This window comes from Sturnira hondurensis, unplaced genomic scaffold, assembly GCF_014824575.4.
Source record: "Sturnira hondurensis isolate 20B ecotype Veracruz unplaced genomic scaffold, ASM1482457v3 Scaffold0007406, whole genome shotgun sequence".
Taxonomy (NCBI): Eukaryota; Metazoa; Chordata; class Mammalia; order Chiroptera; family Phyllostomidae; genus Sturnira; species Sturnira hondurensis.
The window spans coordinates 6,620,714-6,635,104 of record NW_028080037.1 but is presented as its reverse complement, the minus strand read 5'-3'; the positions used below and the strand labels follow the sequence as shown (position 1 = coordinate 6,635,104).

Below are 14,391 nucleotides of genomic sequence, written 5' to 3'. Positions count from 1 at the left end.
CCTGTAGGGAGGGAGCCTCCCTGCGCGTGCCTCTCTCGCATGTACTCACCACGTGCATTACGTGTGGGAGGCCGCGGGCCACCGCCCAGCTGGAGCTCTGCCACTGGTCATGGCGATGGTCATCCCTGTTAGTTCCCGCTCCCTTCTGAAGGCGCAATTCTATTAGGAAGTTAATTATCATGTCAATCATCTGTTAATTAATAGTCAGCCGGGCCTCAGGTGGTGGCTGTATAACCTCATTGGCTGATCCTTGGAGATGACTAGTAGTAAATGGCAAGCCAGGATCTGAAATATTTAGGGGGGTGAAGAGCGGTCCGAAGGAAGAAGGATGTGAATCCAAGGGCCCAGGGTACGTCAGAACCCTTGCCCTTGGCCTGCACGCAGTCTCCGTCTTCCTCCCCACCCCTCTCTCCTCCAGGGGCGCTGCTGTCCATGGGGTTTGGCTTCGTGGAATACAGGAAGCCGGAGCAGGCCCAGAAAGCGCTCAAGCAGCTCCAGGTAAAGGCGCTTCTCGGGTGGGGTCTCTGCAGTCACTTGGCGGGGTGGTGGGGTGGGGTCCCGTCAGCCCTCTGATACGGAGTGGGAGTACCGGTAAGGCCACGCTTTTTCCAGTCCCAGGGGACTGTGGCCCAAGGAAAATCAGGGCACTTCCTCTTCACCCCATGGTCACTGTGATGCATTCGTTTAAGCCGCATCTCTTCACAAAGGGCCTGGCGTGTGCCGGGCACTGTGCTAGGCCTGGGCACAGCGGCAGGGAGGACCTGCACGCAAACGAACGCACAGGGCCGTGAGAGGTGCTCGGATGGAAACAAGCCAGGCACCGCAGTGGGGGCAGACAGCTTTAGGCTGTGTGACTTCTCTGAGGAGCTTGCAGTTCAGCTGATACCTGCTCAACCAGATGGAGTCAGCAGCACAGGTCTGCGGGGAGAGCCGTCCAAGAAGTAGAGATAGCACATGCAAAGGGCCTGAGGCAGGGACGCCAAGACAGGAGTAAGCTGCTATGTTTGAGGAGCAGAAAGAGGCCAGTGCAGGCAGGGACAGGGGGAGGCAGGTGTGGGGGCCAGATCTCGCAGGCCTTTTAAAAGACTCTGGAATTTGGCGGTGAGGTGTCCTCGAAGGATTGGGGACATTCGGGGACAGACCTGATTTCTGCCTCAGGACAGGCTCCAGCTACTGTGTGGTGAGTGGATCACAGAAGGCAGGAGGGAGACCACTGAGTCATTCAGGCATGACGGCCTAGGCCAGGGTGGAGGCCGTGCCTGTCAGAGGAGGGGCTGAGCTCGGGGGGTTTAGACGTGCACGCATGTTCCTGTGCAGACAGAGAAAGAAAGCAGTGCCCTCTTGCTCAGCCCAGAGTGTGGACACATTGGGGTCCTCCATGGCAGTGGGGGAGCTGGGGCTGCAGGAAGCAGAGTGACCTGGGGTTTGCACCCCACAGAGAGCCGGGCCTCGGCTTGAAGCTGTCCTCAGCACCCGTCCCCTGAGGCCCCACACCCCCAGGCCTCCCCGTGGTGGGGACAAGGATCCGCGCCTTCTCAGGCACCTCTACTTTCTAGACCCCTTGCTCCCTGCTGTCGCTGGCCTGTCCCCACTCTGCAGGGGAGGTGACACAGATCAGGCTGGGTGCCCACGCTGGTGTCTCTAGAACAGGCTTCTGAACCTGAGTCCACTGGAGGGCTTCGGCAGGTCCAGGGGCCCTTTTACTTCACATTCAGAACGCCGCATGTCTGTGTGCGTGAGCAGGGGACGCGGGCGATGTGGGGGTCAAACAGCGTGAGTGGGGCCAAGCTTACAAGCCAGGCGGGGCGGGCTGTGCACCACCCCCAGCCCTCGCCCCCTCCCAGTGGGAGGGGCGTGCCACGCCCAGTGTGGCTGGGCTGCACTCAGTGGGAAGGGCACCCAGGCAGGGCTGCTACCGTGTGGAGCTTCGCTTATTTGTAGGAACCTCCAGGTGACTGGCTGCGCCCCAGGAGAGCTCCTGGTGAAAGGAAAGGCCTTGGGTGTCATCGAAACTAACCGGGCACTTGGCCGATAAAATTGTTTGAGCAGAATTTCTACCTTCCCCTTGACTCAAGGCAGCTCCACCAAGGGCTGTCAGCTCAGGTTCTCAAAAGACGATGGGGACGTGGTGGCCTCTGCTCTGCCTTTGGTTTGAGAGGCTTGCTCTCTGCACCTGGGCTCTTAGGCTCAGGCCCGAGGGGCTGGGCGGGCCGTGTAAGTGAGGGGCAGGCCTGCCCAGAGTGAATCCTGGCGCCCCTGACGTCTGAAGGGGCAGCCACGGCTCGGTCTCGGCCAGCGAGCGCCTCGTGGGAAGGGGGGCCCCACCGACACCTGGTCCTCTCTGGTGTCACGTGCTGTGGTTTTCTGAGAGGTGCTGGAAGTCCCACTTGGCCATGAGAAGTACTCACTCACCTGGCTTCCGGCTCCACACGCTCCGAGGCCCATCTTTCTCCACCTGAGTCAGGCTCCGCAGGGCTCTGCTTTGCACAGCGCCGGCTCGGGTTCCTGGCTGTGTGCCTCTGCATGTGCACATCGCCACAAAGAACTGTGTGTGCCAACAGTGCGTGCTGTATTTCATAGGCAATTTCAGGGATTTTTTAGGGTAATTTTGCTAATATGCCAGTTTTGCCCTAAGGGACTGACGTCAGAGACTAGCTTAGGTGCAGCTCCACTGTGATTGAGAATTTATTTTTAAGAGCATTCGAACTACACTGGATTATCTGCAAGCCGGACCGAAGGGGTGTGCCTGGCCTGAAAACGCTGACAAACAGTGGAAAATTCTCTGCCCCTCAAGTGGCATAAAGGTCAAGGCCCACTTGTGGCTTGAGAGGACACGGGAGGGCCAGTTCTCCGTGACCACCAGCTGCTGCCCGGGCTCCGCACGAGCCATTTCCAGGAAGAGCCACTCCGCCTTGGACTCCAGCTAACCCCTCCTGGGGACAGTCAGTCCCCCCTCGGAAGCTGCCTGTCCCCTCACTCAACTGACGCCAGTGCTGGGGAAGGGCGGGGTTCGAGCAAGGATTTCAAGGGCAGAGGGACAGGCTCTGTTGTCTTGTCTTCTAGGGCCACGTCGTGGACAACCACAAGGTGGAAGTGAGGATCTCGGAACGAGCCACTAAGTGAGTCTTCCTCGCCCTCCCTTCACCCGGGTCCGAGCCGGTCCTTTCCGCTCTGGTGCCACCGCCCCGAGGGGCATCTCCTGGCCCTCTGCCACCCTCTCGCCCAATCCCTCTTCCTAAGCTTGGTGGCCTTGTACTCGCCATCCCGACACCATTTCCCTGACGAACTGGGACCGGGCCAGTGCTTTGATGAACATGTGATACACACGTGTTTAAAGGGGCGCAGGCAGGAGAGACAAGCAAGTCCCACTCCTCTGGGCCGAGTGCGTAAACCGAGGAAGACTCGAAGCGCGCCGGCCCCGTGGCCCCACCAGGGGGAGCTAGAGAACCCAGGCGTTTGGCTTTGTGGGGTCGTCCTCACATGCAGGGCAGCGGTGCAGGGCACGGTGCCCGGCGCCGCCCCAGCTACTGGGAAAGAGATTCGGCAGGTGTTAGGGGTGGAGACTGGCGACAGGCCGGTCTGCCCAGAGCCCAGCGTCCTGGAGTAGTGAGCTTTTTAGAGTGTCAGTTTCGCCCTTGCACCTCCGCCTGCATGTACGTCTCAACGAGCTGATGTGCGTGAGGTGCTTCCAACGGTGTCCGGCACAGAACGCAGGCCCAGTGTGAGCTGTTAACACCATTGTCATTATCATCTACCCGCCTCGGGTGATGAAACGACCACCTCTAACCATCCTACGGCCAGTTTAGGATATTTATTCGGTACTTCTCTGCCACCTGGTCACTTGTGTGGTCCTCAAGCACATTAGCTGCCAGTGAGCTGACCTATTTCCTCCTCCTCTCTCTGCTTTCGGCCCCCTCTGGCGTGGTCCGCCCAGGTGCCCTAGGAACCAGTGGGGTGCCGAGCTGTGGTGTACGAGTGGGGGCCCAGGCTTGGAGCCCCGCGGCTTTGGGTTCTGCTGCAGGAGCTGTGTGACCTTGGGTGGGTGACCGTGCTGGACATTAACATGTGGCAGCCAGAGGTTGGTGTCGAGCCTCTATGAGCAAACCCTAGGAAGCCAGCTGTGCGCCAGATGCCCTCCCCAGATGCTGGGGACCGGGTGTCCCTTCGGAGCTTACCTCCAGGGGACTGTGTTCGGTGAGACCCTCCACAGTGATGGACATGTCCTGTGCTGTTCCATGGCTGTGCCATCCCGTGGGGACACCCCTCGCTGCTGCGTGTGGTGCGTGAGCCTTTGGAATGTGGCTGGTGGTGCTGTACCGACTGTCTGTTGCTGTCTAACAAAGTGTCCTGGATGCCACGGCCCAAAGCAGCAGGCGTTCCCCGTCTCAGAGTCGCTGTGGGCCTGGGGTTCAGTTCCGTCCCGGAGTCACTCCCTGGCTACACTCAGGACGCTGGCCCGTCTCGTCTGAGGGCCCCAGTGTGGTTGGCGGCCCACTACCTAGGTGGCGCCCTCGCGTGGCTGCAGGCAGGAGGCCTCAGCTCCCGGGCCTCTCCGCAGGACCCGTATGTTCTTAGAGCTCAACAGCCTGTTCCCCCCAGATCACGCGGGAGAGCTGGCCGTCCAGGAGGGAGCGGGAGGAGAGGGCAGCGTCCTTCACGGCTAGTCTCAGAAGTCACACCCTGTTACCGTGCTGCCTTCTGTGGGTCACACGGCCCTGTCCTGCTGCATGCAGTGCATCCCCCACATTGCAGGCCCCAGCACAAAGGGGCGGGGACCATGGGGACCTGCCTGGAGGCCAGCCATCCTGGCAAGTGAGGAACTGAACTTGAATCTGTTTCATTTGCACTTGGCTTTCGTTGCCCGAGTGTGGCTGGCAAGCACTGCTGTCCAGCACAGCCCTAGAGAGAGGCGGAGACTGGCGATGGCACTTGGTGCCACCAGGCAGAGAAGTATCACCAGGGTCACTGGTGCAGTGGAGACAGGGAGGCCCCTGAGGATGCGGCGTGGCGCAGGCTTGCAGGAAGCGCGTCACGTTGGCGGTCCCTGTGAGAACCGCTGTCCTTGTGGAGCGTGTGCTACCCAGCGGGCGCTGTGCAGTGCTCAACATGTCTGCCTCGTCAGACCCTCAGACAACGTGACGAGCCTGGTGCTGACGGTGGGCCCTGTCTGTAGCTGAGCAGACTGAGGCTAGAGGCCAAGTAGCGTGCCCCGACGGCACAGATCCTAGGGGCTGAATCGGTGCTGGTTCTTCCCAGACCATTAGCTCGCAGCTGGGCCGTGACCCCACCCTGCTTCCACGGAGCGGGAGAGCTCCCTGGGGGAGGAGAGGTAGGGCTGCGTTGGGGGCGGCCTCAGACCTCAGGCTGAGGGTTTCTCCTGTCATGCCTGGCCTTTCTCCATGGAGAGGAACTTGAGTGGTCCTCTGGGGCGAGGGAGGATGCATGCTCTCAAACAAGCCAGGGTCTCCCTGCCTCTGGAAAACCACAGGGGAGACCGTGTGTGGAGAGAAATGGGCCTCGCCCTCGTCCTGGTCCCCGATAGCCCCCGTGACCCTCAGGTGAAGGGCGGGGGACAATAGGAGTGGGACGCATCGACCAGAGTGGCCGTGGTCCACCTCCCCTGGGGCACTGCCCCGCTCACGCCCCCTTACTTTCCCAAACCTGAGTAGCAGATGAGCACCAGTTCTGGGAAGGGGCAGAGGCTGCTGACTTCCACATGACCCGACCCCTTTTCCCGCCCTGCAGGCCAGCCCTGATGTCTGCTCGGAAGAAACAAGTCCCCAGAAAGCAGACCACCTCCAAGATTCTGGTGCGGAACATCCCCTTCCAGGCTGACCTCCGGGAGATCCGAGAGCTCTTCAGGTGAGGCGCGCCGGTTTGGTCCAGGGGACGGTGCGTGTGTGGGGAGCCTGTCGTCAGGGCCACGGTGGCTCTGCTGAAGGCCAGCGCTGTGGTCTTTCCCAGGTCATCTGTGGCTGCCTGCGATCTCTCTCTTTGTGTCTCAGCCACTGCTCTGCAGAGGTGGCATGGGAAAGGGTGGCGGTCTCCGTCCCCATCAGCTCTGCCCTTGACCTTCTGAAGTTGCTATTGCTCAGGTCACTGTTTTGGCTTAAGTCAGTGGTTCTTCACCTCGGTGACACATTTGACTCACCGGGTGACTTAAAAACATGCCTTTGCTCAGGCCCTGCCCCCAGAGTTGGATTCCCCTGGTCACAGGTGCGGCCTAAACGTTGTGATTTTAGGTGTCCAGCAAGGGTGGGGGCCACTGGTCTGCGTGGCAGTCTAGAGAGCCCCTTTTGGGGTGAAGGTGGGGGACCTGCACGGACTGCAGTCCAGCAGCTGCTAGTGTGGGGTCACAGCTCAGAGGCCTCTGGGGCCAGGCAGGGAAGGGGTCCTGCAGGAGCAGGCTGGGTGGGGACTGACGTGGTGATGCCATGCAGAAGTGCAGGTTTGATTGGACCAGTTCTTCCGCAATTGAAAGAGAAACTGGCAAGTGAACTCTCAGGGGGAGTGTGTTGGCAGCTCACTCACTGTCTAGGCTCAGACACCGTGCAGGACAGTCTGTCTGTGGACCAGGGGCCGCCAAGTTGCCAGGCCTGTGCTGGCACCTCATGCCATCCGGTCTTTCTGAGTAGCCAGGTGGCACCCAGCACCACGCCCTGGATGCAGTGCCCTCATCAGGGGCGTAAGGGGAATGTTCGAAGCTAAGGCGCTTCCCAGGCACGCGCTGAGTGGCACTGAGAGGCTGTCTAGCCTCAGAACGGAACGGTACATGACATCAGCCCCAACCAAGCAGCTCAGTCGGGCTTGGCTGGGATCTAAGAGAGTTCTGGAGACCCAAGTGGGTGACCGTGAAGGAGTCCGCATTCTAGGCCCTGTTCATGCAACCTGTGTTTGTCTGGTTCTGGCACAAAGAGCAAAGTCTGTGACGAAAACAGCCAGTTAGCATCTTGCAAGGCCGACTGCGGGTACAGAACATAAGTTCTGTGTTTTAGGGACTGGGGGGCCTCTGGGCTCTCACTCTGTAGTTTAAAGAAGGGGCGTCGTTTAGAGGGTTTGCTTCTGAAACCCCCGTGCTCTCGTGCATTCTGAAGCCCACCCGAGTGTGCGGTTCCTTGACGGTGTGGTTAGCAGGGGTCGAGGCAGAGATGCTGGCCCCGAGGGGCTCTGTCTGGCAGGGTCTTAGCTGTGAACCAGGGTCCCCTGCGTGGGGACATGTGGGGATGCTTGTCGCCCAGAGACCATCAGGAGGAGCGCAGGCAAGGTCATCGTCATGGTAGGGTCAGGCCGTAGCCTGTGGCGTCTGCTCGCTCTGACACGCGTCTGCGCTCTAAGAAGAGCCAATTCGGGAACTGGCGGGCAGGGATGGGAGTGCTGTGGACGCACGTGCTGATCAGGACGTGGCGCCCTGTTGGGATGGCACTTTCACTTGGTTCACGGTCCGTTTAGGATCCCGCTTCTCCAGGGAACAAAAGCCACGGTGGAAAGGGAAAGCACTTTGTTTGATCGCGCACTTTACATTTATTTTGAGAAGACAAGGAATTAGTGTCCGTGGAGTGTAATTACACAGTGTCTCTTCCCCCTGCCGTTGTTCACGGGGAGTTTTCATTAACCCTTGGATACCCAAGGCTTCCTTCTGGGTAGACTCACCTTGCTTTGTTGTGCACACAGTCTGGGGCAGCTCCCAGGGCCGGCCAGCAGGGGTCGCTGTGAGCCTTCTCAGGGAGAGGAGGTTGTCCAAGAAACCAAAGACCCGGTTTTCAGACAAAGCCAGTGTCCAGCAAAGGTCAGAACCAGGGGAGGTTTCAGGGTTTGGGAGAACCTGTCTGGTCCATCTTTGCAGGCAGGTTTTACAGACTTGGCCTGCCCGGTGTGATGGAGATGACAGCTCCGTCTTCTGAGCTCCCGCTGCTCTGGGCTCGATGCGGGCAACCTGCAAAGGAGGGGCGGGGGATGCCCTTGACTCTTCTGCACCGAAGGAAACGGGAGGCCTGGGGGTGTGAAGCATCTGCCCAGACCACCACTGAGCCAGGGTCTGAATGTCAGTGTCAGTCCTCACCCCCATGCCTAGAGGGCGCGTCGGTTCCCACCTCCCCTCAGTGGACCCCGAGAGTGTCCCCTGTGACGGGTACAGTGCTGGGCGCCGTGCTGGGCGCCGAACACGCAGCCATGTTGGGAGCGGCATGGGCTCCTCTCTTGGGGAGTTGGCCATCTCTGGAGGAGCAGGCAGGAGAGCGGCAGACACAGTGTGACAACACCACGCCTGGCATGGTGGTGCCATGTGTGCCATGTATGCAGGACTGTGGGGAGCACCTCAGGCCTCCAAAGACAGCCCACAGCGGCCACAGGACCCTGCCTGCAGCGCCCAGCTATGTGGCGTCTGCCTGGAGGTGGCCGGCACAGGTCTGTGGGATCGTCATCTGAGTCAACACGGGGCTGACCCTTCAGAAAAGTCAGAGCGCAGGCCCAGTGGTGGGATAGGAGACAGCAGTCCCCTCTCTCTGCCACCCCCTTTCTGGGCCTCAGTTTCCCCTGGCATAAAGCACTAATGACAGTGCGTGCTGTGGTTTATGACGAGGGTAGAGTGATAAAGGGTAATGTCTGTTATTAACATTAAGCATAGTTTTCAAGCCCACCCCCCGTGCCAGGCACTGTGAGCTGAAGTGCTTCTCGGCATTGATGTCCATTCACCGGAACAGCCCTGCAGGGTGGTCATCGCCGTGTCGGCTTCCCAGTGAACACACTAGCTCTGGGAACACACCCACTTCCGCTGGGTCATCAGCCGGCTCGGGCTGGCACCCAGCTCCCTCGCCATGTGGCCACTTTGAGGGCTGTTGGAAGAATTAAATGGGATGCTGTGTGTGAGGCCCTCCCCGCAGCGCCTGGCTCGGAGTGGGCGCCGACCGGTGCTTGCCTCGGTCGTTCAACAGCGCAGAACCGGCGGCCCCCCGGCCCCCCGGCTCCGAGCGCGGGGTGGGTCTGGCTCTGGGCAGAGCCTGTGCTTTACTGCGGAGCCGAAGGACAGTTCTCTGCAGCGTTGTGCGTGTGTTTCTCCTTCCCCGAGTGTGGCCCTGCCTCCCAGCCCTCCCGCACTGGAGTCCACTCCGGGAGCCTGGCGGCTCTCGCAGAGCTTTCCGGAAGGCACTGATCTTCGGGAAGGGGGTTCCACCAACAGGCAGGCCATGAGCGCCGGGCCTGGGAGAGCCTGCCTCCCTCCCCTCCCCGACGCAAAAGGCTCAGTGAGAGGAGGGGTGGGCAGAGTGAGGGGGTGGGGGTATTTCACAGAGGCCCATCTGGTGTCGTCCTTGTCACCACGAATCACCTCTATGGATCGTGGCTGAGGAGCAGGGCTCGGACACACTTGCACTGTGAGGATGACGTAAGAACGCCCAGACGTGCTCAGTTCTGGGTGAGGTGGGATGCCGGTGGGCGTCACCCCGATAGACTGTGTGGGTTCGGGACAGTTCCCCTTTCTCCTGGGCTGGGCTGCTTCCCAGCTCTGAGCCTGTTTTCCACATCTCTGCAATGGGACTAAGAAGGACCTGGCGGACAGCTGGGTGGTGACAGTGAGTCAGTGTGCGTGAGACGCCCAGCTCGACACACAGCTCAGGACAGGCACCCGGAGAGCAGAGCTGTTCCTACGGCGCCGCCTCTCACGAGCAGTTACTTCCAGGGCCCTGAGTGACTGCTGTTTGAGTTGAGGCCTTCAGCTCCCCCTCCCACTGCCTCATCCCGACCCCCAGCCTGGGTAGCTTGGCCCGTCTCCTCCTTCTGCAGCCCCCATTGCGGTCCACCCAGCCCGCCTCCCGGCTGCCCTTGGAGGGCTGTCCACATGGTGGTTTATCACGTCACTCCCACCCCAACACACTCTGGGCTAGAATCTCGGACACTGCCGCTGTGTCCACAAGTCCCTGATACAGAGCCGCACTCAGTAAATATTTGCTGAGCACAGGGGTCCCCTGTGCAGAGCCTGACTCTGTGGAATCCTGATAAAGACAGGGTACATGCGTGAGGCACAGAGAGGCTGAGGAGTTTGCCCAGGGTCACACAGCTCCGCTGCACACTGCCAGAATGCCCCCGCCCCCCTCCCGCCCCGGGACTGTCCCTAAGCATCAGGGATGGCAGGTAGGAGCTACTGGCAGGTCAGGCAGGCTGGGCCAGGAGGCAGAGCTTTCCATCTGAGCCTCTGTTTTTTTCCTTTCTCGGAGGTGTGAACCACCTGCTAGGGGTGTGAATGGGCGAGCTCCCAACAGGTGTCTGGAGGCCTTAATTACAGAGCTTGCATCTCCTGTCCCTGGGGCACCTGTTGTGTCCTGCTTTGTGGACAGCATCTGTCAGTCCCTGGCCTCCTCTCCTCCTCATTTCCTCTCACAGTGACCATGACCGTGACCTGGAGGGAAGGCTCAGGGCAGTTTGCCTGCCGAGTTCTTCCCTCAGGCTTGCACCTCATACCCCTGGCCCAGGTGTGGGGTCACTGCCTGATTAACTCCTGGTGTCAGTAGTACTTTTCCAAAAGCTGTGAGTCTCCCGCCCTGCCTCCTGTCCTGGACGATGGGGCTACTACTTCCTGTTTACCAGGCTTCCTGGGGAAGAAGCCTCCCCCCCCCCCAAAAAAAACCCAGCCATCCCAGAGCACTGGAGTAGGGAGTGTTAGTCGTGGGAGAGGACACCCTCAGCCTGGTTACAGATGAGACGAGGAGGGCGAGGCTGTCCCCAGGTACCTGCTCCCCCCACCCCCCCACCCCCGCCCTCTGCAGAGAGACCCTACCTAGGTGGAGGGTGTCACACCCAGTCGTTCACTTTCGTGCTGTCTGTGGCTGCATCACCCCCGGTGGCAGAGTTGAGCAGCTGTGTCAGAGACCAAATGGCTCTTGAGCCTGCAGATTATTGCCCCCCTGGCCCTTTATGGGGACAGTGTGCCGACCCCTGAACTAAGTCAGACAGTGGACCTCTCTGGAGGTGGGGCATGCCCAAGGTGACAGGTTTGGGTTTTCTGGTTTTAGTTGCACAACTAAGGTATTTTTTCTCCCTCTTTTTATAAAACGTACAAACGTTACAGGTAAGACCAGAGCCCCGTCAATCCCCACTGAGGACAGGAGACGAGGCCCCAGCTCAGTTTCTGGGTTTGCTTCTGCAGCCATTGCCCCCTGCCCCGTGTCCTCCTCTGGGGTCCCTTCCACTCCTCCTTGGCTGCCGTTTGTCTCGTTTCGTTGGAAGACTAGTTTTTAAGAGCAGAATTGAGAGGCAGGTACAGAGAGTTTTCACATGTCCCCTGTCCCCGCCCACACACAGCCTCCCCCGTCGTCAGCACCCCCACCAGAGTGGGACACCGGTTGCGGACCGCGAAGCTGCACGAACGCACCATCCCCCAGAGCCCATGGTTTACATCGTGGCCCCTCACTGGTGCGTGTCCCGTGGGTTCGGACAAACACATAAGGACGGGAGTCCACCGTCGCAGTACCGTACGGAGTAGCTATAGTGCCCTAAACGCATCTACTTTACTGACGAGTGTTTGAGCAGTTTGCGCTTGTTTTTCTGTTTCGAATAATGTCCCTGTGAACATTCTTGTGTGCGTCTTTCGGTGGCCATGTGCTTGGTCTCTGTAGGGGGTCCACGTCGGGGTGATACTGCTGGGTCATGGGATATCCCTGTGTCAGCGTTAGTAAATCCTGCCAAACACCTGCCCAAAGGAGCTGCATCCATCTGCTCCATGTGGATGTTCTGGTTGCCCCTGGTCCTTGTCAACACTTGGTATTGTCTGTCGTTCTCTTTTTAGCCATTTCGGTGGATTTATGATGGCATCATCACATTGTGGTTTTAACCTGCACTTTCCAGATGGATAAAGAAATCAACATTTTTTTCATATGAGTATTTGGATATACTCTTTTATGGGATGCCTATTCAAGTCTTTTGCTGATGTTTTAAAAAATTGAGTGGCGTGATTTTTTTCTTACCCATTTTTCTTGCTAATTCCCCAGTCACTTTTTATGTAAGTTTCTATATTGTGAATCTTGGTTCTCTGGTGGATGTGAGTGGAGTCCCCCACACTCCCATTGATAGTGTAGGTGGCTTAATGGTGCCCTTGGATGAACTGAGGCTCTTGGTACTGCCAGTCTGCGATACCGTTTCCTTCCCTTCGTGGTGAGAATCTGTGTCCCATTGAAGAAACGCTGGCCTCCTCCATGCTCATGAAGTTAGCCTGCTGTGTTTTCCTCTGAAAACGTCCACCTCCCACACTTAGGTGTGTAGTTGTCTGCAATTGATTTTTGCATGCGACGTGAGTTAGAGATCGAGGGATAGTCTCCTCCGATATGGTTGTTCAGTGGGCCCAACGTCATTTGCTGCAGAGACCACTCTCTCCTCTGCTCTGCGGTATTGATTTTGTCATAAATCAGGTGACTGTGTGTATGAGGGTCTGCTCCTAGACACGCCCCTCCACGGGTCCATTGTCCACCCCCGTGCGGGTACTCACTGCCCTAATCACTAAACCCGGGGAAGCCCCAAGCCCCAAGTGAGCGGCCAGGCAGGTCTGCACTCCCAGTCACTCTTCCCACGACAATGGCAGGGACAGAGGTGTGCCTTGCATCCTCCGAGGTGCGCAGCAGCACACAGCTGTTAAGTCCTCTTGACACACCTGCCTTCAGCAGCGTCACTGCTGGGGCTGCAGGTGCGTGTGCCCTTCTCGGGGCCAGTGTGCGAACAGTTCACTCAGGCCCTCTGTGAGCCAGCGCCGGCCAGTTCCAGAGAGCCCACTGCTGCCCCTGGGTCCCTATGTTCCAAGGAAGCGAGGGGCCACCTGGAAAGCCGATGGCGGTGACAGGGCAGGAGCAGAAATTGCCGAGGAGTTCGTTCTTCCATGAGGGGAACGTCCCAGGGACCGGAAGCAGGCGTCCTTCCTAATGTCTCATCAGCAGAAAAGATTCTGGGACTCTGAGCAACCCCGGGGTGCGCATCCGTGGCATAGGGCAGCTCGCAGAGCCACGGGGGTCCAGGGCCTGGATGTGGCTGCCCCTGCCCCCAAAGCGTGACCCCAGCCATAGCGTAAGGCAGGCTTTTAATGCTGTAGTGTGGGGCCCGTTGGTTTAGGAGGGCCAGCCATACGCTAACCAGACGAGACCAAGTTGGAGGCCCCGGGGCTGGCCAGCCGAGAAAAGGAGTGCCCGTGGGGAGAGGGCAGGGCCGAGACTCACCACAGGTGGCACCGGGCATCGCGTCTCTGCTCCGAGGACAAAGTGAAACATGCCCGCCTGTCAGAATGGCTGCAAAACACGGGAGCGACCCAGATGCCAGCGAGGATGCTGGGAAACCGGGTCCCCTGCACACTGCTAGTGGGGCCGTCAGCAGTGCGGCTGCGGCAGAGGCATCCAGGCAGCGTCTTACAGACGAAGCACACACTCCCCCGGGAGCCAGCGACAGACTGCACTCCGCCATCGGACAGAGACACCCAGACGCCCACTTGCACAGAAGCCTGTGCGCACCCCACCCACCGGCTGACGAGCGGGCAGACCAGATGTGGTCTGTCCATACAACGGAATGTCGTTCTGCCACAAACAGGAATGAGGCGCTGACGCGCCGCAGCGTGGATGAGCCTTGAAAACGTTATGCCGGGCGAGAGCAGACAGACACAAAAGGACTCGTACTGTGTGACTTCATTTGTAGGAAACGTCGAGAACAGGCACAGGGAGAGCGAAGAAAGCAGATTACTGGTTCCTCGGGGCTGGCGAAGGGGTGTGGGGGGCGGGCAGAGGATGCAGGGTTTCTTTTCAAGGGGATGAGAATGTTCTGAAGTTGACTTTTGGTGAGGGTTGCGGAACTCTGAAGATACTAAAAACCATGGACTTGTCCACTTTAAGTGGGTAGGTTGTATGGTAGGTGAATTATATTTGATAAAGCAGCCACTGAAGAAGGAAGGAAGAAGGGGGAGAGGAGAGAGAAAAGAAAGAGAAAGTAAGACATCTCTACGCAAACGTTCATTGCAGCTTTATTCGGAATAACTAACTGGAAGTGACCCAGGTGGCCTTCGGTGGCAAGTGGAACAGTGGTCCGTCCGTGCTGGGGGATGTTCCTCAGTGAGAAGGCGGGGCAGTGTCGACGCAGCAGCCCAAGTTATGCTGAGGGGGAAGCTGATTCTGAAAGGTTACGTGCTCTGTGGTTCCGCTACGTAACGTTCTTTCTAAAAACTTGACCAGGTTGCTACACAGTGTTACACGAGGTGTATTAGTTTTGGGGTGTGCGGTAGAGCTGTGACATTGGTGTACTTACCGTGTGCCCGCCACACTAGTTTTAGTGATCGTCCGCCGCTGTGCAGCCTGTCGCGGTGTGATTGGTGGTTATTCTGCGCACCTCCTCACCATCCCCCACAGGCTCCCCTCTGGTCCCCGCCCCTTTGGT

General features: G+C 58.9%; 1 protein-coding gene across 5 annotated transcripts in view; it reads left to right on the top strand.

Annotated features, from left to right (window-relative positions):
* Positions 1 to 14,391, top strand: part of RBM19 (RNA binding motif protein 19) — a 113,534-nt gene that overhangs the window by 26,683 nt on the left and 72,460 nt on the right. For all 5 annotated transcript variants that reach the window (XM_037052171.1, XM_037052173.1, XM_037052169.1 and 2 more), the window contains 3 exons: positions 419 to 498; positions 3,064 to 3,119; positions 5,746 to 5,862. In XM_037052171.1, coding sequence (XP_036908066.1) covers positions 419 to 498; positions 3,064 to 3,119; positions 5,746 to 5,862 — 253 coding nt within the window. The remainder of the gene's footprint in view (positions 1 to 418; positions 499 to 3,063; positions 3,120 to 5,745; positions 5,863 to 14,391) is intronic.